Source organism: Tiliqua scincoides, chromosome 16, assembly GCF_035046505.1.
Source record: "Tiliqua scincoides isolate rTilSci1 chromosome 16, rTilSci1.hap2, whole genome shotgun sequence".
NCBI lineage: Eukaryota > Metazoa > Chordata > Lepidosauria > Squamata > Scincidae > Tiliqua > Tiliqua scincoides.
Genome location: NC_089836.1, coordinates 7,164,586 through 7,187,502, shown reverse-complemented (window position 1 = coordinate 7,187,502; position 22,917 = coordinate 7,164,586). Strand labels below are relative to the sequence as shown.

Genomic DNA, 22,917 nt, shown 5'->3' with positions numbered 1-22,917 from the left:
CTGTTTCCCTGCTATGCAGTCCTCTGTGTGGTTACTCAGTGGGGCTTACTCCCAGGGCATAGGAGTGCAGGGCTAGCGAAGCAGTGGAAATCATGTAATTTGGCATTTGCCGAACTGGGGTGGGTCAATTCATGTGACATGCGCTAGCAACATGCCTTGAGACTGCAGGAGCTATACTGTGAAAGAGGTATTGTTAGAGAGAGTGTTGTGGGCAGCAGGAGGATATGAAGACCCCATTTTTCTGAAGGGAGGGCAAAGGCCCTGCTGTTTACAGAGGGGGGTGGCAGGCAGTGGTGCCAGGAAGGGGGGAGAGTTCTCTAATGGTGAAAGTGAGGCTAGCTAGGGAAGGCGACGGAAGTGTGTTGTGGCCTGTGGTGCTGCAACTGGAGCGCATTCTAGGCAGGCTTGGGAAGAGGGCTAGCGCCCAGAACTCCAATTCTGCACACAGGCTGTCCAGGATTCTGGGCCCTTTGCCTGTGAGGCCCACACGGGCACAGCTTGCCCCCATCAGTTGGCATAAATCATTTAAATTGGAAGGTAGTCGGCCAAAACTTGCACAGTGAATGCGCCAAGCTGCGTATAACTGAAATGGCTGTAGACTGGAGAGAGAGAGACGGAGATATATATATCCATATGGATATATATATGATATGTATGTATGTATATGTATAAAATGCTTTTATGCCTTCCATATTATTCATATATATAGTATACTATACTTATATAGTATTACTATATATATTAGTATTAGTATATAGTATTACTATATATATAGTATAGTGTGTGTGTAGTATTACTAGGTGACATGAAAGTGTGTGTGTGTGTGTGTGTAGATAGCTGTGTATATATAGTATATATACTATACATATATAGTATCCTTTCATGTCTCCTAGTAATACTTCATCATGTATGTGTATGTATATTATATATACAATGTCGCCTTCGGGGCAGGGGTACGATATATATATATATATATAAACATACGTGTGTGTGTTATATGTGGAAAGCGTTCAGTTTCCTCTCCTGTTGTGAGCGAAGAGTCCATGACTCGCTGCAGTACAGAAGTGTACTCAGGACGCAAGCTCTGTAGACCTGGATCTTGGTATGTTCCGTCAGCTTCTTGTTGGACCAGACTCTCTTTGTGAGAGAGTCTGCAAGACATCTGCAAGAGGGATCTGAAGGCCTTAGGAGTGAACCTCAACAGGTGGGAAACCCTGGCCTCTGAGCAGCCCGCTTTGAGGCAGGCAGTGCAGCATGGCCTTTCCCAGTTTGAAGAGACACTTGGCCAACAGACTGAGGCAAAGAGGCAAAGAAGGAAGGCCCACAGCCAGGGAGACAGACCAGGGACAGACTGCACTTGCTCCCGGTGTGGAAGGGATTGTCACTCCCGGATTGGCCTTTTCAGCCACACTAGACGCTGTGCCAGAACCACCATTCAGAGCGCGATACCAGAGTCTTTCGAGACTGAAGGCTGCCAACACAAGTGTGTTATATATGTGTTTGTGTGACGTGTACATATAACAAGTTTTTTATTTATATAGGTGTGTGTGTGTGTGTATGTATAGTGTGTGTGTCCATCCATATGTGTGCACACACACCTCCCTGGGGAGCAAGCGTTGCCTGGCTGTGGTTGCCCGGCTGCAGTGCCTGCTCTCGCAGGCAGGCCTGCGTGCCCGCGCTTGTGCGACTAGGCCCCGTTCCTAAGGGGAGCCTTGGTTACGCGTCCCCCGCAACCGCCTCCAGGGAACGCAGCCTCTACGCAAGCAGCGTAGGCGTCACGTGAACTCTGCGCTAAGCAAGCGGCGTAGCCCGCGTCGTGAATGGGCTCCCCCGGTGGTAGGGGCGGGCGCGCACTGGCCGTTTTTTTTTTCAACTGCGGCCGTTACCAGGAAACGCCTTCCCGCGCGCGCGCGCCCTAAGCGCCTGTCACCTCAAGCCAATCACTGCCTTCCATCAATCATTCGAATGGGCCAATGGCGAGCGGCCGTTTGGACGTTGCGCCCGGGTCGTTGGTGGGGACCAATGGTGGGGAGGGGGGAGGGATGCTCAACGGCCCAATGAAGGAAGGAGGGAGAGCGAGCGCGAGCCAAAAGCGTTGGGGGTGGGACTACCCGGAGATAGCCACCGCTTCCACCCAATGAACGCCTGCCCTCGGCTTCCACCGCCCAATGGCGGCCCGGCGAGACTGGTGGCGGGAGTGGGCGGGGCCGAGCTGGGCGGCCCCGCCCCCTTTCTTGCGTCTGGTATATAAGCCCGGTCCGTTAGCCTGACGCAGCTAGTCCTCTCTGCGCCGACGCCGGTGTCAGACATCTGTGGAGGTCTCGCGCGCTCGTGACTGCCACCGTCCGCCATCATGAGGGAGATCGTGCACTTGCAGGCCGGCCAGTGCGGCAACCAGATCGGCGCTAAGGTGCGGGGGTGGGCATGCCTGGGGGGGGCCGGGCCGAGCTGGGCATGCCTGGGGGGGTCTGGCCTGGCCTGCGGGGCCTCGCCAAGCTTCAGCGTCTCTTCTCCCCTCTAGTTCTGGGAGGTGATCTCGGACGAGCACGGCATCGACCCCACCGGCACCTACCACGGGGACAGCGACCTCCAGCTCGAGCGCATCAACGTCTACTACAACGAGGCCACCGGTGAGCCCCCCGTCACCCCTCCTGGGGGGCGAGTGGGGCCCCAGCCTTGCCCCCCTTGCCTTCCACTCGCCTCTTCCCCAACTCTCTGCCTTGACCCCCCTGCCTTGACCCCCTCTCCGTCCTGGTTCCCCCCTGTTTCTTGGCCCCCCTAATTGTCTCTCCCCCCACTCTCTCTTGGCCCCCCTTGCCTCTCCCACCACTTCCTCTGTGCCTTGGCCCCCCTTGCCTCTTCCCCTCTCTCATTCCTGACTCCCTTTTGTCTCTCACCCCCTCCCACTCCTGGACCCCTTTTCTCTCCTAACTTTTCATGTGATTGGTAAGTCTGTATTGTGGCTGGAAGGCAGTTCTTTTCCTTTAGACAGCTAAAAACGTTTTGCTGCATGCAGGAAGGCCCAGCAAACCTGTCATTGGCAGAAAGCGACATAGAAAATATAAAGCACCCACACTGTGTTTGCAGTGGCAAGTTTCTGAGGCTTTAGACCACGTCCCATGCATTCTGATCTCCCAACAACATCAAGAAATTTAACTAGGGAGATCGAAGTTGCATTAAAGGCACTGAACCATGTTCTGTGCAATTTTGATCCCCAGCAATGTTGAGAAACTTAAATAGGGAGACTAGAATCTCAGAAGCAGTTCTGGACCACACCCCGTGCAATTTTGGTCTCCAACAATGTCAATAAATAGGAGTATCAGAATGGCTTCCAAGGTTCTAAAGCACATTTCATGTAGTTTTCATTTCCCCTGCGTAAATTTCTTGATGTTGTTCAGAATAAAATTACATGGGCTGCTGTCCAGAACTTCGGAAGCTTGTAATTGCAAACATAGGAAATGTTCTTGATGGTGATAGTTGAGAGCAAGCCCATCAAGATACCTCCTGGCTGAGGCCCAGAATCCTTTTCCTATGGGAACATAGGAAGGCCCCCTTGTGCACGTCCACAGACCAGCAATTCAATCCTTGACTGCTTTGAGGGGGGGAGAGATCTCTGGTAGCAAGAGCAGAAAAAGATACCAGGAAGCTCCGTTGAGCCTGTCTCTTGTTGACATTGGCTGGCAGTGGTTCTCTAGGGTTTCAGGTGGGGATTTTTCTCTGCCTTACCCAGAGAGGCCACCAGGAATTGAAGTTGGAGGCTGTCCCTGTGCGGAGCAGGTGCTCTGTCCCTCAGCGGGTGGCCCCTCCCTTATCAACCCTGTAGCCTCACACACAGACACTGTTTGTGAAGTAGCAAGCAGTAACTGTCTAGGCTAGGGCTTCCTGAACAAATGTATCGCAGAGAACGATCTATCTTGGGCACTCTTTTTTTCTTGTATAGGTGAGCAAGATACTCTTCGACTGTGCTGCGCAGTATTATCTAATTGCCAAAGATTATAACAGTGCAATTGTAAAAGTATAGGCTCTGTGGGAAGAGATGCTAAATTGTAGATCAGATCTGAAGGAAGCAGGATAGTGTGAGGTAATGTATGATGTCTCTGACAGTCAATGTGATCTAGGCTGTGGTGGACACAAGACACTGCAGTTGGGTCTTGAAGACTGGCTGAGAAAAACAGGTGCTGGAGTGGCTAGCCCTTCAGTTGACTTTCAGGTGCTCACCATTCTCTTGGCTGGCTGATTTGGATCAGGCAGCTTCTTGAGATCCCCCAAACTTGATAGCCTAGAGTGTTTTTGCATCCAGTGTATCCTTGGTGATCTTGTTGGTTGACCCTATCTTAGGGTGCCTAAACTTCCGCAAACAGTGCTTCCTAGTCTAATTGGGTAACCCCTGCTAATTGGGTAAGAGGCACTTTTTCAAGTGGGTGCTCCTTTTTTTTTTAGCACGGGGAAAGTAACTGGCCCACCTCACCCCAGCACTGTCTGTTGTAGTGGCTGTCTGCTGGTATTCATTTGCATCTTTTTAGATTGTGAGCCCTTTTGGGACAGGGAGCCATTTAGTTATTTGATTTTTCTCTGTAAACCGCTTTGTGAACTTTCAGTTGAAAAGCGGTATATAAATACTGTTAATAATAATAATGAATAATAGTCTAGCAACTGAACACTCTTTCCTCCTTTCTTCCACAGGTGGCAAGTATGTTCCTCGGGCTGTACTGGTGGACCTGGAGCCTGGCACCATGGATTCTGTACGCTCTGGCCCATTCGGGCAGATCTTCCGCCCAGATAACTTTGTTTTTGGTGGGTAACACAAAGGTGGTGGTTTGGAGGCTGGAAGGCAGAGAACACAGTTGGTAGAGGAATTGTTGGCATGTAGAATTTTTACTTGATCTTACAGGCTTGGAGCTGAGTAGTAATTTAGAATAACTGGATTGGAAGGGAGACACTATCTCAACAAATCATGCAGTCCCCAAGTCCTTTAGAGGTTTTTCCTTTGTTGCTTAGTTGTTTAAGTAATGGAAAAGGCTGTGTAACATATGAGTCATTTGGTCTTGATTGTCAGACATTTTCTGAAAAACTGGGTCAGAAAGGTTCTTTCTGGACTCCGTGTCACTGTTGGGGTGTGAAAGCCACACACCTTTTTTTTTCAGTTGGTGGGCCACTGTGAGATACAGGAAGCTGGACTAGATGGGCTTATGGCCTGATCCAGCGAAGCTGTTCTTAAAGGTGCATTGGAAGATTTTACCTGGGAGTTGTGAGCTCTGGGAATGGTGGTTGGGTTGACTAGGGAGTTATGTGTTTGCATTTCAGCCTAACTGAAGTCTGGATTTGCATGAGCAGCACAAGGGTGTGAACCAGGTGCTTGGTGACCTCAGTGTACTATGATCTAATGTGTATCCTGGTGTGTCTTGAGATCAGTCATGTACTACAGGCAGCAGCAACTCCCCAACTGGCCCTGAGCCGTTGAATGCAACTGCTGTAATCCTTTTGGCCCAGAAATTCAGTTAGGCATGTCTGTTAATATTCAGGTGAATGTAACATGCCTTGAGTGTGAAGGGGCCCTATTGATGGGGGGGGGGCTTGTGCATCATTAAGAGAGATCTTAATGGGGAACTTTTCTTTTTCCAGGTCAGAGTGGAGCAGGCAACAACTGGGCCAAAGGCCACTACACAGAGGGGGCTGAGCTGGTTGACTCGGTGCTGGATGTCGTAAGGAAAGAGGCTGAAAGCTGTGACTGTCTCCAGGGCTTCCAGCTGACGCATTCCCTGGGGGGTGGTACGGGCTCAGGAATGGGGACCCTCCTCATCAGCAAGATCCGTGAAGAGTACCCAGACAGGATCATGAACACTTTCAGTGTGGTCCCTTCCCCCAAAGTGTCGGACACTGTGGTTGAGCCCTACAATGCCACCCTCTCTGTGCACCAGCTGGTGGAGAACACAGATGAGACCTACTGCATTGACAACGAGGCCCTCTACGACATCTGCTTCAGGACCCTGAAGCTGACGACCCCCACCTATGGCGACCTCAACCACTTGGTGTCTGCCACCATGAGTGGGGTGACCACATGCCTGCGGTTCCCAGGCCAACTGAATGCGGACCTGCGCAAACTGGCGGTCAACATGGTCCCCTTCCCCCGCCTCCACTTCTTCATGCCTGGCTTTGCCCCCCTCACCAGCCGAGGGAGCCAGCAGTACCGGGCACTGACGGTGCCAGAGCTCACCCAGCAGATGTTTGATGCCAAGAACATGATGGCCGCTTGCGACCCCCGCCACGGGCGCTACCTCACAGTGGCAGCCGTCTTCCGAGGCCGCATGTCCATGAAGGAAGTGGATGAGCAGATGCTCAATGTGCAGAACAAGAACAGCAGCTACTTTGTGGAGTGGATCCCCAACAACGTGAAGACGGCTGTGTGTGACATCCCACCCCGGGGCCTGAAGATGTCTGCCACCTTCATCGGCAACAGCACTGCCATCCAAGAGCTGTTCAAGCGCATCTCAGAGCAGTTCACGGCCATGTTCCGCCGCAAGGCCTTTTTGCACTGGTACACCGGGGAGGGCATGGATGAGATGGAGTTCACTGAGGCAGAGAGCAACATGAACGACCTGGTGTCCGAGTACCAGCAGTATCAGGATGCCACCGCTGAGGAGGAGGGCGAATTTGAGGAGGAGGCAGAGGAGGAGGCGGCCTAAGGCCTTGCTGTAAACACCTGTAAATTATGTTGAACGTGTAATGAACTTTATTCATTCCAAACTTGTTCATGTTCTTCATTCTGCACTTCCTATTTCTTCCTGATGTCACCTTTTGTCTGCTGCTGTACAGACATTAAAAGCGTTTTCGCCCTACATTCTGTCTCCGCAGTAGCTCGTCATAGTAAGCTTTCCGGGTGCCGTTTCCGAAGGTTAGAGCATAGTTGTGCCTGATAGCTGGGGAAAAACGGGTTGAGTCAGTGCTGGCCTGTGCTCAGACTAGTTTCTCCTGGCATGTGGCAATCTGGTGTCCGAGTATCAGGATGCCACCACCGAGGAGGAGGCAGCCTAAGAGCCTTGCTGTAAACACCTGTAAATTATGTTGAAAGTGTAATGAACTTTATTCATTCCAAACTTGTTCTTTGTTCTGCACTTCCAGTTTCTTCCTGATGTCACCTTTTGTCTGCTGCTGTACAGACATTAAAAGTGTTTTCCCCCTGCATTCTGTCTCCGCAGTAGCTCGTCGTAGTAAGCTTTCCGGGTGCCGTTTCCAAAGGTCAGAGCATAATTGTGCCTGATAGCTGGGGAAAAACACGGGTTGAGTCAGTGCTGGCCTGTGCTCAGACTAGTTTCTCCTGGCATGTGGCAACCTGGCAGTATGTCCTTGTAGTGGAACACACCCACTGGAGGCTGGGAGTGCTGCAGAGCAGACATTTGAAGCGGAGGGTGGGGTTTGTGCTGCTGCGCAGTGAGGACTTTGAGACTCCTTTTGGGCCCAAGCCTACAGCTTGGGTTCTGCCTCCCCCATCCCACAGGGTCGCACGTTATGCTTTAGTGATTATAGACCATTATTCACGTTTTAGCTATTGTTTCCCTATTAAATGAAAGAGTCAAACATTTAAAGTCCTGATGTATAAATGACAGATGTTGGCATCTGGTGAATGCAGAGAGCTTACTCCCACTGCACAAGGTCGTTCAGCCTGGCACAGTTCCTGGGGAGTGTGGGTGTAGTAGCCTTGCTGGAAAGCTTGCGTTGGCAATTAGGAACGCGCAGCATAGACAGCAGGGTCCTTCACCAAAACGTGTATTTACAGGTAACGGTGCAGGTCAGTACAATCAACAAGCGTGGGTCCCACGCAGGGAACCCAGAGCCACACACCCACAATATGTGGAGCACAGCGACAAAGTGCCCCGTGTCCAGCCATCCAACAACCCTGGAAGACCAGCAGTGGATGCTCTAGTTTTATGGAACAGCTGGCCAATGGGTGCCTGCCTTATGGGAGGCTTGGGCTAATCAGCCCCACCCATTTTTCACCTGCATCTAATTAACAGGCACCTGCCAAGTGACTCAGCACCTTTATTTTGTTTGCTTGTATCAGGCCTTTTGGCTGTCTCTGGTGGGGCCAGACTTTACATAGGCCTCTTGTGTCACTTTCACGGGGCATCCTCCAGTAACTCCCTACAAAGGGATTGGTCATAACCCTTAATCTCATGAATCTCTGGCACAGTCTTTGTTCCTGTAAAGCTGGTGTATATTTTGCCATTGGACCAGCCTCTGCAGTCAGGTAAAAATAGCTCCTACGTCCTTGATGCATGAACTCCTGCCAGGGCCCTGTTCTGGATAAGGCAAGTTGGCTGTGTCCACTTGACAAAGGGACCCTTGTGCTGGCCAGGACTTGCTGCACTTGGCATCTGCAATGCTGCCAAAAAGGTGGCCCTAGGACAGTCCAGCCTGCTGTAGAGTAGAAGGGCGTGTAGGATCCCTTTCCCCCACAAATCCAGTTAAGTGTGAACAGAAGTGGAATTTCCCTCCCTATCCTTAGCTGCCCCATGGTGGTGATTCAGAACAGCTGGCAGTGGCACAGGCATGCTTGCTGCAGGGAGGAGCTGCCAACTTCCCCGCAGCTGCTGCGTGAGCAGCCTGCTTTCTTGGCTGGCTTCTGCATAGCTGCAGGGCAGCACCTTTTTGCAAGAGGTGTCGGGGAGGGATAACCCTTTGGGAGGGCAAGCCTGCTGCGGGACACTGGACCCCTGGCTTGTCTAGGTGGGCTGTGTGGGTCAACTTACTTGGCACGAACCCTGTGTAGAATGGCATCAGGCCATTGCTGGTGTAGATCTTGGTGTTGGGCCAGTAGGTGCGTGGCAGCCGCTTGCCAAAGCTGTACATTGGGCTTCTCATCATTTCCTGTGGAAGGACAAAGGGGGCCAGCTGACGGGAACCTACAACTTGAGGGAGGTGGGGGGGTCCCCCAAAGCCGTGGAGTCTGCCAGTGCGCAGGCCTCATGACTTCCACAGCACTCTGGTCTCACAGAACAGCAGCAATACATGCCTACCTCTTCTGCCCTTATCTGCTCAGTGCTTGTGTGTTCTATTTCTGGGGGTGGGTGGGTGGAGTGGCATGCGGAGAGGGGGCGTGGGGGCCAAGGGTGTGAAGCTGGGGAAGCTCACTTCGGTGCTGCAGCTGACGAGGAGGCTGGTAAATGCAAGTGCCTTAAATTGGCAGGCATGAGGAGCAGCAGCGACTGAAGGGCCTGCTCTGACGGTACCAGTTGTCAGCACAGGGGAGAGGGAGCCTGTGCAGGCAACTGCTGGCCTGTCAGAGCAATCTCCATCATGGCTCCAGGGTGGTGGGGAGCTGTGTTCTGCAGTGCTTTGGCATGCAGGAGGAAAGGCTGGGCACAGACTGCTAGGGCTTGTATGCAAGATTCCCTCCATGATGAAGTGGGCCAGTCTAGAATGCCACACGCCGCTTGCACTCTGTGCTGTGTAAATGGGGGCCTTAGCCTGTGCAGGCCTGGGGGGGGAGGAAGGGAGAGGATTGGGTCCACACACCCTTTCTCTGGTTTTCCAGCGGAATGGGTTGCTTGCCTGCCAAGCAGTCCCACACCTGCTTGCTGAGGACTATATGCAGAGGCCCAGGTTGAACAGGCCAGAGACCGTCCGTCCCCCATGCGAGTGGATGAGGACTGAGCAGGCCCACATTTGGGGAGAAGAGATGTTGGGCTGAAGCTGTGTCTTCCTGCAGGTTGGGCTCTAGGCTGTAAAGGACTAAACTTCAGAAGAATGCTGCAAGCTGCTCCTTAGCTGATGTTAGTGATGCTGTTGAGCTGCCCTTCTGGGAGGGCCTGAGAGCCTGAGAGTCCTGGAGACGCCCCAATCAGCATGCAGAACCTGGTCTTGTCAGAAGCCGGGCCAACATCTCTGAGTCTCACCTACCTCACAGGATTGTTGTGAGGACAAAGGGAGGCAAGGAACCACATATACCGCCCTGGCTCCTTAGATGATAGGAAGGGTGAGGTTAAAATGTGAACAATAAATAGTGGTGGCTAATGCTTTTAGAAGCCCCCCAGGAGGAACAGCACTTGGATAAACTAGGTGGAAAGCGTGGTGGGGCTCATGTTGTCCCCCATAATTTGAGGACTCCTGGCCTGGCTTGCCTATAGGACCTCAGTCACTGACACCAATGGCTTAAATATGCAGCAGTTTAACTGGCAGCTAGCCATCCTTTTGGCTGCCGTGCCCTTCTGTGCCACATGGGGCAGATGAGCCAATGGCCCATCAGAGCCTCACCTATACTACTGTAAGCCTAGCATTGCTCACCCACCCATGTCCTCTGCCCAAGGGGACTAGCCTAGCCAGATTGCATCCATTGACTGCAGCTCTGCGGGTGAGGAAGACAAAATCCACAGGGCTTTTATGAAACTGTTGAGCTGCATGGCTGCTAAGCTTGAGCAAGGCCAGATCGCCGCATCCACCCCTTAGCCTGCGCAGTTAACTTTACCTGGTTTCTGTCAAAGTCATTCATAGCTTCTTTCACTCCTTTCAGATAGTTGACACCCATGATCCAGGTGAAGCGTGGGATGAATCCCGTGTACCCTGGGGAGTGGGGGAAGATGCAAAGTGCTTTGACTGGAGTGGTCCATGGGGGCAGGCGAAGGGTCACTTCATACTAAGAAAGCCCCCAGAGTCATGCTTGCAAGGGCCAGAGGTGACCTTTGGAGGCTCTCTGAAAATCAGGCTTGTTCTGTGGGTTGCCAGTTTCTCAAATAGCACGGGCAGCTGTGTTCTTCATATTTATGTATTTGACTACCATCTAGCCCAGTTACCTTCATTTTGTGGGTTGTGATCCCACTAAGGGTTGCAAAGAATCATATTGGGGGGGGAGGGGTTATAGTAACCTTCCCAAGCCTGTGTAAGACAGGGCTTGGACCCAATCCAATCATGGCACAGCCTTATCAAAACCAAGTGATTCATCTGGCACAGCCTCTTCTTGCCATCTTGCCCCACAGCTTCTAAGGCTGACCCCTCTCAGATTGCTACCTCACAGTGTTGCTGGGAAGGCATAAGAGGTAGAGAGAAATGGGGGTGGACAGGCAGTGGGTGGCAGCGGGGGCAGTTGGGCAGGTTTGGTGGTGGGCCCCCAGTCCCATACTTTATAGATTGGGATCATGCCACAAAAAAGGTTCAAAATCACTGGTCTAGCCCACTTTCCAACAATGTTCTCAAAACGGGCTCCCACTAAAAGATAAAATACCAAGAAAAGTAGCACGATGGTCACAATATTTTGCAAACGGAACAGACTGAAAACAACCAACACTGCTTTGACAGCTGGGTTCAAAGGGCCACTTCTCTGGCCCCTTCACATGGCACTTGGTAATTGATTCCAGAGCTTGGGGATCTCTGCCGGAGAGGGAGTTCGGCAGTGGCCGCTCGCCCGATAGGTGGCAGGGCTCCTGAGAACTTTCGTCCCCAAACCCCAAAGAGGGGTGCTGCTTCTGCTTGTGTCACACCTGAGATGGCTTTCCTCTGGATGAGATTGGGTATGTCCAACTTGGGGGTTCGTCCGAATCTCTTCACGTCCACTGTCTCCGTCGGGGGTGGGAGAGGCACGGTTTCGATCCTGGTGGGCTAAAACCCCGGAGACACAATCAGTGAAATGCCCTTGAGACCTTCTGTGCTCCAAGCAATTCTTGATTTTCCAGCACTGACTCTCAACAAATCATAGACCCTCTTTTGCCCTCCCCCCAGCTTAAAACAAAGCACAAAGAGGCCTTTGAGTTGTCCCTGAAAACCATACTCAAGATATCGACCCTGATGCATGAGTCTAGCTGAGGCAGTTGCCTCAGAGCAGCAGATTGGTGTGTGTGTGTGTGTGGGGGGGGGGGGGTGCCTGTTCTGTCCTCCCACTCCCTGGAATGGTAAAGAAAGAGGGGAGCAGAGCAGCTCATGATGGGCTAGAGGTGCTCCTTTTCTTTACCTGGCGCTCAGGTGAACCTGCAACACGTACCTGATCCGTTCCCTTGACGAAAGGGACATCACTCCAGCCCTGCCCACATGATACGGCAATGTCAGTGTGGCAGGGGCCCCGGCTTGCCTCTTGCCCACACACCAGAGGGATATCTGGATGGCACAGCATTTTCCGGTCACCCTCCATGGACACCAGGTTGGAGCTGGCTGTACTGGCAAACTGCCTCCATCCAGGTCCGCACGCCAGCCGAATGCCAGGGTGGCAGGAGGTTTGCCTCCTCTGCTCCAACAGTTGTGCCGAATTGGCATCCATCCATGCTTGGGGATCAGCCGTGGGGCCAGCACTCAGCATGGGGCGCTTGGGTTCTATGCCTGGAAGAGGAAAGCAAGCGTAGTAGGGTACAAAGCCTGAAAAAACAAAGAAACAAGTAAGTCCCTGCCTGTTTAAGGGGGACTGGCTGGTGAGAAATGGATTAGAGATCATTGCAGACTTCTGAGGGCTGAGAGCCTTAGGGTTCCGCAGCGGGACCGACCATTGCATCTCTGTGTGAGTTACTGCACCTTCAAGCAAGTGTTGCACCCAGGGACATAGAATCTCCTCTGAAGGAGTGCCATGAACCTTTCCATTTTTAATAGCAGAGCTTTTGGGGTGTAAGAAGCAGGCAGGCTTCCAATGTTTAACTCCCAACAGCAATAAAGAAGGGGTGTCCCACCCAGCATAAGACAAGGTGGTAGTATTGGTGGGAAACACTCACCTCAGCCACCAGCCACAACAAAAATGAATAGGTATTCATGGTATTTCTGGCAAGGAGCAATGTAATGAATGTCAACTTGGACTGGAGCAAAGTCACTTTAAAAAGTTGGCAGCCAGAGTTGCCAACTCATCTACTCCCTGAGCACTCATTATATATAATTGGGTATGGGATGAACTGGTGTCAGTGAAGGTTCTCACCCCCACAGTTGGACGAAACCTGCCCACCTGTATAGCCAGGGATGTAGCGCTGGTACTGATCCATCATATCGCACGGAGGCAGTTTCCGGCGGCTGAAATCTTCGATGAACTTTGGTCTGGTCAGGGGGGCGAGCACCGAGACGGGGCTCTTGCGAACTTCTGGGTCGGTCAGCGCGTAGCAAGTGGTCCTGCCGTACGTGTTCCCAACTTGGTAGCGGACCTGAGGGTAGAACCCCCCATATCTGGACAGGAAAGAGCACAGAAGTGAAGGCAATTAGGACCGAATGGGGAGGCAGCCACACTTGCAGATGACCGCCAACTCTCCCAGGGTGAGGGGTTCCTTTTCCAGTCCAGGGGCTGGAAGGAGGCACGGTGGTGGGTGGAGATGGGCCCCTCCCAGCAATCTGCTGCCTGAGGCGACCGTTTCAGTGGACCTCCTGGATGGGCTGGCTCTGCCCTCGGGGAAGCATTGCTTTGCTGGGCCCTACAAATGCAGTGCCTGTTTCCAAGGGCCACCTTCGCCGCCATCCCAACACCTGGCACTCAAAGGCTCCCTTCCTGGGGTCTGTGCACACGGAGGCTTGACTCAGCCACAGCCCAGGCCTCCCAGATCCCCTTGCTGTGTTGGGTTCCTTCGGCAGTGGAATCCAAGGGCACTGCACTTGGGAGCCAGAGGGCTCACCCAGGGATGTAGTACGGCTCTTGGGGGAAGAAGCTACATTTCTGAGCAGCTGTCATGGCCGTTCTGCACCTCTGGCTTGGACTCCCCAGCTTGGAAGAGAGGCAGGTCCCACTGGGGGGGAGTGAAGGCAGCTTTGTCACCCAGGTAACCATTGTGAAGCAGCAGCCCTGGCTTGCACTTAATGCCCCCCCCATCACAGGTGCAGGAGGGGCAAACATTAAACAGGGAAAGCTCCACATTGGGCAAAACTGTACCTGTGAGGCGGCTGCCTGTCAAGGCACAATGAAAAGCATCTCTGGTTTGCCGCATTTGGCCCCCGGGCTGGGGGTTTGGAGACCCCTGCTTGATGAAGTCACTTCTGGCCATGACATCATTTCCAAGTTAATGACTGGTGGGTCCCAGTGGGTCCCAGGTCTAAAGAATGGGTCCTGGCGCTAAAAAGTTTGAGAACCACTGCTTTAGAGATTGCCAGTTGGGGCTGCAGGTTCAAGGGTGCCAAGTGCCGTAAGGTGCGGGGGCGCTGTGCCACTGGGTGGCAACGAGCCAGAGGCACGGGGGTGCTGTGCCACCGGGTGGCAGCTACCCAGGGGTCCTGTGAGGACCACCAGAGATGCCAAGCTGCCCCTGCTGAAATTCCCCTCTCTGCACAGTCCTGGAGTCCTGGAGTTGAGAGGCTGGCCACCCCTGGCCAGGTGCCACCCCCACATCTTGTGGCAGGGAGTTCCCCAGGCTGAGCAGAGGAGGGAGGGGGAGAACCTGCTTTCCTGGGGAGGCTGTTTCCGGGGGACCCTTTTGAGCGGCGCACCGAGGCAGCTCCTGCTTCCGGCGTCGTTGCCTGGTGAGTGGAAGCAGCTGCCCTGCCTGCCTGGGGGGTGGGAGAGGAAGGGACCACGCAGCCATCTTGTCCCCCCTCCTCAGTGAGGACTAGCAGCCTGCCCAGGGCTGGAGCCTCCCTCTTGAGCCAGGGAAGGGGAGGGGGCGGGCAGACAGGCACTACCTCTGCTCCTGTGGCTCCTTTGTGGGGGGGGGGGGAGTTCAGCCCCCCTCCCTCCTTGGTGCTGCTGCAGCAAATACACCCTCTGCACATGCTCAGGGGAACTCTTTTGCTTCTCCTAGGCATGGTGCTGGTGGTTAAACCATGCTGGGGGGCATTAAGCCCCTCCCCCTTTCAGCCCTCCCCCTCTGACCTACCTACCTCCCTCCTTCAGCCCCAGATAGGGTGCAAATTGGGGGTGGCCCCTCACCCTTTCTGCCTCCCCCCTGCCTCCTTCAGCCCCAGATAGGGTGCAAATTGGGGGTGACCCCTCATCCTTTCTGCTTCCCCCCTGCCTCCTTCAACCCCAGATAGGGTGCAAATTAGGGGGGTGGTGGCTGGCTTGCTGTCTGGCTGGCTGGCTGACGTCTGGGGTGGTGCAGACTGCGCATACCCAGGGCACTCTTTCCAGCTCCTAGGCATGGTGGTAATGATTAACCCATTTCTGCCCAGCCTTCAGGTGTACACATTTGGTCCCTGTTACTAGAATGCCAGATGCAAGGGAGTGGCAACAGGACACAAGTCTTTTGTTGTCCTGTGTACTCCCTGAGGTTCGTGGTGCGCCACTGTGAGATCCCGGAAGCTGGACTGATGGGCCTTTGGTCTGATCCAGCAGGGTGGACCCAGGAAATTACAGGCTGGTCAGCTTAATACTTCTAAGAAACTGGTAGGAAGCATAATTAAGCATAAAACTATTAAGCATATACTGGAAGATATAAGCATATACAAGCCTTGTGGAAGGAGAATTGGCCTGGTTTCTGCAAAGGTAGGTCCTGTTCTATTCACTTTTTAGAGCTGCTTGTGAGTGTCACACTGGCCTGTGGCTCGAGGTCACCCTGGTGACCTGGTGCATTTGGATTGTCAGAGCGTCTCACCAAATCCCTCACCAAAGGCTCTTGAGTCAACTTGGGATGGAATAATAGGGTTTTTATGGAGTGGCAACTGGTTAAGGAACAGGAAGCAGAGAGTGGGAAGAAATGAGCAGTTTTCACTGTGGAGGGAAGTAAGAAGTGTGGGTCCCCCCAAGGATTTGAATTGGCACTTTTAAGCATAAATGGCAGATGAACAGTGGGGTGGCCAAGTTTGCAGATGACACCGAAGTCTTTAGGGTCGTACGAATTAAAGGAGATTGGGACGGGCTCCACATAGACCTCTCCAAGCTGAGAGAACAGGCAGCCAAATGGCAAATGTGGTACAATGTCAAGTGACTCCCATCAGGGCAAAAAAAAAATCCCACCGTTGATGGGGGTGTGAGCTGTTGGTGACAAAGAGATCTTGGGGTCATGGTGGAGAGGTCACTGAAAATGTTGGTGAAAACGTCCCATTTCTGGCAGTGGTGAAGGCGACCAGTTTTGTACCAACAAGACTACAGTTATAATCTTGTACACGCTTTCCTGGGAGTAAGCCCCATTGAACACAATAGGACTTACTTTTGTGTAGACATGCATAGGATTGTGCTGTAGTAATATTATGTCGCCCCCACACCCATTTTGATCTGTTGGGTTCTCTTTTAATGCTTCATGCAACCCGACCCAATGCACTATCCCTCTGCATTACCTTGTAGTCTCTCATTCTCTCTCTCTCTCTCTTTATCTTTTGAACTGGTAACATTTCTTCCAAAGTGAGTCCTTGTGAGTTCAATGGGGCTTCCTGTAAGTAAAAAGTGTAGAATTGCAGGCAAAGTCAGTGAATTAAAAATATTTGTTTGATTTAAAAGGTGCCACCGTTTGATCAAATGGCAGGCTTGAAAAAATTCTTCATTATTCTTATATTAAAAATGGATAAATGTAGTAGGCGATCCCCCAACCTCAAACGAAGGTATTAGATGCCTCTTGGTCTGATGTGAGAAGGAAATGGCCTTTTTTTTTTTTGCATGTGTTCTGAAGGCATGTGCACTCAAAGATGCTAGGGGGCAGCATTCCCTAAGAAATTGCACCCAGCCTGTAATGTAATAGAAAAGATTCCTTGACATTTGATCCACTGTGTTTGGAAGAAGGAGGGGAGATGCACCCTGTTTTACTGATACGGTGGTTACCTGGAAAGGCTGAACAGAACCACTGTTCGTATCCACGCATGGATGCGCTCTCTTGGAAAGCTTCAGAGATGTGAGGGGGCAGAAATGGGGACTTCTCACCCTTGTCTCCATTTTTCCATTCAGTTTTCTTTCCATGTCAGCCATAACAAAAATGCAAAGTAAAAAAATCATAGCAGCAACCATCTGTTCCAAATGGTTTCAGAGGGCAGAAGACAGGTTAATCAGTCCAAGAATTTAGTAAGTGTCAAAGAGTCCCGTCCCCCCAGCATTCAGCCAGAGTGGGGCCTCGATGGGGAAGGGCATTCCCTGTTGGTTGCCCCCAACATCTGGTTCTCAGAGATATACTACTCCTGTATGGAGGATCACCTTAAATCTGATAACTAATAACTGTTGCAAGCCCCCTCCTGGATGCATTTGTTGCATCCTTTTTTTTAAAAAAGCTACAGAATAAGAAGAACATGATAGAAGAAAAAATTGTGTTTGACAAATGCAGAAAGAAAGTGGAGATATAGAGGGGTAGTATGTGGAGGTTTCTGTTTAAATTTCAGGATGATCAGCATTGTGAATCTTCTCCTTCTTGATTGGATCTGTTTGTTTTTTTTAAAGCTGCCCAATTTGGTGCCCATCACTGCAATACTGTGCTGACTTTGCGTTCAGAGCTTTCTGTGAAGGTCCTGTGCTTCTCTTTTCCCCTGGTTCTTACCCCCTACATTCCACTTATGTGGTCTGTCTGCGTCTTGAGGCTTTTATTTTAAGGCATTTTCATCCTGCCTTTCTTTCTGCGGGGTAGCCCACCAAGCCGAGAGTGAACGACGGTAGAATTAAGCAGGGCCCCCAAAAATGCATTTTGTAGGCGGTACCCGCCACGCCCCATCATCACATCCCTAACCCCCCTCCCCACCAGCCATCAAAGTAGAGCGAAAAAGCCAGGTCTTGACACCTCTCCTGAAGAATGGCAGGTAGAGGCCAACCAGTTCTCGGAGGGGAGAGCGTTCCATAGGACCTGTGAGGCACCTACTCTGGGGCGCAAAGATGCAGAGCAAGGCTTGAGATGATGTGGGTGGGAGGAGATGCCCTACAAGGTATTCAACTGGTAACCAGTTGGTAGAGCACCGCTGGTCAGGTTTGGAAGGTGGTTCAGCTTGTTCTCTCCCATGCAGCTGCCAAGGTCTCCACTGCCTCCCCTGGATCAGATGGCAGTGTGAGATAGAGCTGGGTTCACACACTCATTGCTCCAGAAAACCTTACAGTAGAGTGGATCGATGCTGTATTGCAGATGAGACTGGGAGAAAGGGGCTTGTGTTTTGGTGTGGCTGGCAAGTTCAGAACTGAGATCCGTTCTGGTGACTTTGTAGCTCATGCCACGAACCGCTTTGGGACACCAGCTCATGGCCTGCAGGGGTGTGTGTGGCAGAAGCTCCAGCTTCCAGGAGCTGGAGATTTTTGGCTTGTGTCTGCTGCATTTGTTCACATTTCTGGCTGTGACGATGGGGGACTAGCAACTTGACCTTTCCAATTTTTGTTTAGAAACGAAATAGCTGCGATTTTGTTTTTCCTGTTTCAAGAGCGGCAAAAGCAGAGCCGCTGCAAGTTGGAGTCGGTGTTTGGATGTCGCTGCTTAGTAGCTGTTTAGATGAGAGGCCCGCTGGTCTTGGCTGTGCTTGACTTGAATTTAGATTAAACAACAGAAGGACGGCAAGCGGCTTTAACCCAAGCACATGCGAAGCGTTGGAGGAGCAGACGCTCCCAGGGCAATAGCCCCGAAATGAAGAAATCATTTTTGTGTACAGCATCCCTTGTGATTTCCAAATGCTCTTGATCCTGCTCCAAGGAACAGCGTCTTGGAGACGAGCGGAAATCTTGGCCCTGAATTTCCTAAATGCAAACCTGATGTGTGGAGCCGACAGAACATCTCTCCTTCTCCCTTCTTGCAGATTGAATCTGCACGTTGTCTCCATCAGCCCGTTCCAGTCTTTTCTGTGTTCCCTTGCAAGCGCCTCAGGGCAGGGAACCCCCCCCTTGCATCCTGGGTTAAAGTGCTGTCTGCATCAGTGCTGCTGTATAAATCACAAATAAGGCCTACACACGCAGCTCTGGTCCCTGGTTCCAGTGTCACCTCTGCCATGCTTAGCTCGACAAGCCGCTCTGTCTTGGCTTCGGTTTTTTCCATCTGCAGTACGGGCCTCATACTGTCCTTCCGTGCAGGGCTGTTGTAAAGATTTCATCCAGATTCAACACCCTTCGCATGCTCAGAAAGCAGTTTAGGGATGCCAAGCGTTGCGTGCAGTGTGTACATGCTAATTGATTGTTGCTAGGCCTGGTTGATTAGGGTGTGTTGCGCATGGTTTTGTGTGAGGGGGAGAAAGAGCATGAAAAAAGGCAACAAGAAGAGGGGGTTTTGCTGACTCTGTTCCCCCTCCTTCATTCCCATGAGTGGGTCATGTTCTCCTTCACGTCCATCTTGCCTGACCCTGCTGTCTGAACTGCCCAGCATGGCGCCAATTAGCACAGCTGGCTTGTGAATCCTGCAAAGCCTGATGGATTTTTGCATCCTCCTTCCAGTTCTTGCAGACGTTGGGACAAGGAGGAGGGTAAAAGGATTTATTGGCTGTTCTTGACCTAATTAGGATTTGAAATGGGGGCAGGGTTTGGCTCCCCCTTGACAGCCTTCCAGTGCAGACCTCTGGACAGTGCTTTGTGATGGTCAATATGTTAAACACTCATTTTGCTCATTGGTTTCTTTTCTAGCTAGAGCACTGTTCCTCATTTAACATAAGAACATAAACATAAGAACAGCCCCACTGGATCAGGCCATAGGCCCATCTAGTCCAGCTTCCTGTATCTCCTTGGTTCTGAAGAGCACCTTCAGAGGGCTTAGTGTCTTTGCTGTTGTAGCAGCAGAGTCTTGGACTTAAGCTCATCCACTTGCCATTAACAGGGAGTGTTGCTGTCCCTCTCCCGCCCAAAGCATGCTTAGTCTATGGAACTTCCTACCACATGATGTGGAGCTGGCCGTTGGCTTACATGCCTTTGAAAGGGAATTAGACGAATTCTTAAGGGAGAGATTGTGTAATGAAAGCCTCCCGTCCTCCTCCCCCCCCCAAAAAAAAGAGGTCTAAAAAATGTACTGGGTATTTCTGGCAGGCTCATCCCTCCTAAGAAGTCATTAAGGGCCTTTCCTCTTTCCTCAGGTTTCTGCGGAGTGAGAAGAGTTTCAGAAGCCGACGTTGGAGACTCTGACCAGGGAGGTGAGCTGGCTCAGGCTGTATTAAACAGGGATTGGCGCTGCCGCTTTTTCTGTTTGAAATTCAAATGCTGTAACCTGAGATACGATTTCAGAGCACCTTCAGAGGGCTAGTGTGGGGTGGTGCTCGGAGACAGAGCTATGGACTCCACCATGACCTCAGTTGGTGGCCTCCGGCAAGTCACTTCCTCTGGGCCTCGGTCTTCCCCGCTGCAATATGGGGAACAAAGCGACTTACCTGAAAGGTTGGTGGTCAGGATTTCATAAAGATATTCTTTTTGTACCCAGAAGGAACTCTACAAATGCCAGCTGTTCTCATTTTGATGATCAGCTTTGGGGTCATGGCAGAAAGAGACCCCCAGGAAATTCAGTGCTCGCTATTCTGCCAAGAAGTGCTGACATGTCAGTGGCTGGGTTGGCGTGGTGCCCTGCTTGTGGGCTTCCTGGATGCGTCCAGTTGGAGACAGGATGCTAGATGAGATGAGATCCAGCAAGGCTCTTCTTATACTCTCGTGTTCTTATGAGCCATATGGAACCTCCGCCTCCAGAGGCGGCCTGCCTGCGAAGACCAGTTGCTAACGAGGGCTGTTGCCTTCCTGCCCTTTTTGTGAATTTCCTCAAAGTGTCTGGGATGCTGCTCTTGACAGACTCATTGGGCAGGTCCAAGGAGGCAGTCCCTTGGATCACCTGACTCTCGGGACTGGGAGGTTTGCAGGTGGTGGGGTTTGTGTTCCCGCATGGGCTGCCGGCCCTTCCTTCCTCCACACTGCTGGCACAGGGAGAATAGGGCGTCCTCCACCGTGCCCCAGATCACCACCTCCGAGGTTACCTGGTTCACATGTGTCCCCAGGGCCAGTTGCGCCCTTGCGCCTTGAGACACGCCTGCAGTCCATGTGCAAACTTTTGCTTGCTCCTCCTGCAAACTGAGATGAACTCAGTGGCAGGTCTGGTTGTTTTGTTCTCTTGATGCACAAGAAGAACTTTCTCACCATGCAAAGAGGCCTGAAGCGGGGAATCGGGCTCTTTAATGGGACCTTGTAAATGATGTGGTGTGCGCTGCGACCCTGTTACCGAACAGTGCGCGTCAGGCCCCCTCCGAGCATGGCAGAGAGCTTGACGGTGAGAGCCGCCTCTTCCTGGCCACCGGCCCAGCACTCCCTTTGGGAGCTGTCCGTCTGCCTGTTGGAAAACGGAGCCGACTCTCCTCTTGCTGGAGAAGGCAAAGCCAGAGAGGTGGGTTGGTTTCTCCCTGTCCTCCTTGATGCACATGATATATCTATGGCCCCCAGTTGCCGAATCTTTATATAAATAAAAATCTTTGGACAACTGGAGTGCCAAGTCTGGCCTTGAGGGGGGCACTGTCTGGTCTCCTCATTTACCAGCCCAGAGCAAAACAGGGGTTTAAAAAATTGCCTGCAGGCCCCTCTGAAGGGTGAAGATCGAGGCCATGACCAACCTCCCCTCCCTCTGTCCTGGTCGGAAGGATTATAACAGCACAGGGGCATCTGCGTAGCACTTCCTGAATGCGCAAAGTGCGTCCTGTGTCTTGTCTCACAGCAGCCAGAACAGTGTGGCTATCCCCCTGCTGCAGATGGGGAAGGCTGAGGCTGAGAAGAGAGCAGGCCTGCCTTATAACAGTTCACCTCAGAGACCTGATGGCAGAGGTGAGATTAGAGCTGGGGGGATGCCCTGGGCTGCAGTGTTGTCTCTTGCAGCAGAGACCTAGGCCTGTCTGCTCAGAAGTCCACTGACTTCCATGGGACTCAGGCATAGGAGGGCAGCCTTAGTTACTGGGCTGCACCAGTTCACATAGGTACTTGGGCTGTATCCATTGTTTGAGAATTGGATTTTACAATATTGAAGTGTCATCTGTGTTTGTTATACTTTCCAATCTATATCAGCTGCTGGGCTCAAGGACCTCAAAACACCTCAAGGGTGTTTTGACCGTCTAGATTAGGGGTGTTAAACATAAGGCCTGTAGGCTTGATGTGGCCCTTGGCGGCTCTTTATCTGGCCCTCGGGCTCTCCCAGCACCACCAGCTCTTAGCTCCTGAGCTGTGCTGAAAGGGCAGCCTGCACAGTAATTGGGCTCTCCCATATCTTGAAAATATGATCAAGATTTATGTATTTTCTCTTTTGTTATTTGCAACCGTTGAATTCCTAAGCGAGGAAGAAAAATGCTTACTTCTGGTCATGACCTGCTTAATGACGTCACTTCCTGCTTAATGACGTCACTCCTGGCAGGTATCGTGAATGCTGTTTGGTCTGCTGTATGAAACGTGCTTGGCACCCCTGATCTAGACATGGACCCAAGGAAGATAACAGAGGAAGGGAAGGAGATGGAGGCAAGGATCAACAGGGGGAGCGCATGTCATTGTTTCAGCTAAGAGGTGTGGCAGGAGTGGGGACTGAGACCTGGTGAGAGGCTTTCTGAAAAAGATGGTTTTCAAAAAGGGGGTTGAAAGAAGCAGTTTAAGTCTTGTTCTTCCTTCGTGTGCGACGTGGCTCGCTGTCTTCGGTGGGTCCTGCAGCACACCTTGCGCCCTCTCAACCCTGTCGCCTGGTTTCTGTGAGTGGAGCCAGTCAGCGGCCGACCTTACCCTTGGAGGCAAAGGTCGACGTAGTGGACCTTCCCACTCCTTTCCCGCCTGGAGAGCGGAACGCTTTGGCTGGGCCTTGAGAGAACTGCAGCCATTATTTCAGTAGCAGCAGGGTGGGAAGGCCCGGTGGCGGCGGTGGTGGTGGGGGGGACTCCTTCTGGATGAGTCCCGGATCAGTGTGGGATTGCACTGGACTTCTAACGCCGTTTGGCACGGACAGGAGCGAAGCTGGCTTGCTGTTTGCTTTTCTTAAAAAATGTAAGCTCAACAACCCTGAAGGACGGGGAATGAATTGCAGATGTCTGCCGCGGCCTTTCGGCTGGGAACCTGAAGAGGCCGCCTTGCCTTTCTGCTCAACTGCTCGGCGGTCTTGAGACACCCCAGGTCCCTGGGAACCCTGTTCGTCTTGGCAGCCAGTCCGGCAGCCTCTGGTTTTTCTGTGC

General features: G+C 52.1%; 3 protein-coding genes across 4 annotated transcripts in view; 2 read left to right on the top strand and 1 right to left on the bottom strand.

The window, feature by feature from the left end:
• The first annotated feature begins 2,288 nt into the window (after positions 1-2,288).
• On the top strand, positions 2,289-7,182 carry TUBB4B (tubulin beta 4B class IVb). Its single transcript, XM_066610539.1, has 4 exons — positions 2,289-2,410; positions 2,522-2,630; positions 4,684-4,794; positions 5,623-7,182. Exons 1-4 carry the CDS (start codon positions 2,354-2,356, stop codon positions 6,681-6,683), a joined length of 1,338 nt encoding a protein of 445 aa, XP_066466636.1. The 5' UTR covers positions 2,289-2,353; the 3' UTR covers positions 6,684-7,182.
• CIMIP2A (ciliary microtubule inner protein 2A) lies at positions 6,779-13,618 on the bottom strand. The gene is made up of 7 exons (XM_066610540.1): positions 13,563-13,618; positions 12,908-13,122; positions 11,969-12,336; positions 11,472-11,589; positions 10,463-10,557; positions 8,748-8,865; positions 6,779-7,261 (listed from the first exon to the last, which is right to left on the bottom strand). Exons 1-7 carry the CDS (start codon positions 13,616-13,618, stop codon positions 7,161-7,163), a joined length of 1,071 nt encoding a protein of 356 aa, XP_066466637.1. The 3' UTR covers positions 6,779-7,160.
• A 745-nt stretch (positions 13,619-14,363) lies between these two features.
• Positions 14,364-22,917, top strand: part of EXD3 (exonuclease 3'-5' domain containing 3) — a 93,523-nt gene continuing 84,969 nt past the window's right edge. Inside the window, exons 1-2 of one of the 2 annotated variants that reach the window (XM_066610702.1) lie at positions 14,364-14,400; positions 19,822-19,878. The gene's annotated coding sequence lies outside the window, so the exon portion shown is untranslated. Of the gene's footprint in view, positions 14,401-15,273; positions 15,362-19,821; positions 19,879-22,917 lie in introns of those variants that run through there. The other variant, XM_066610700.1, reaches the window with a different exon arrangement.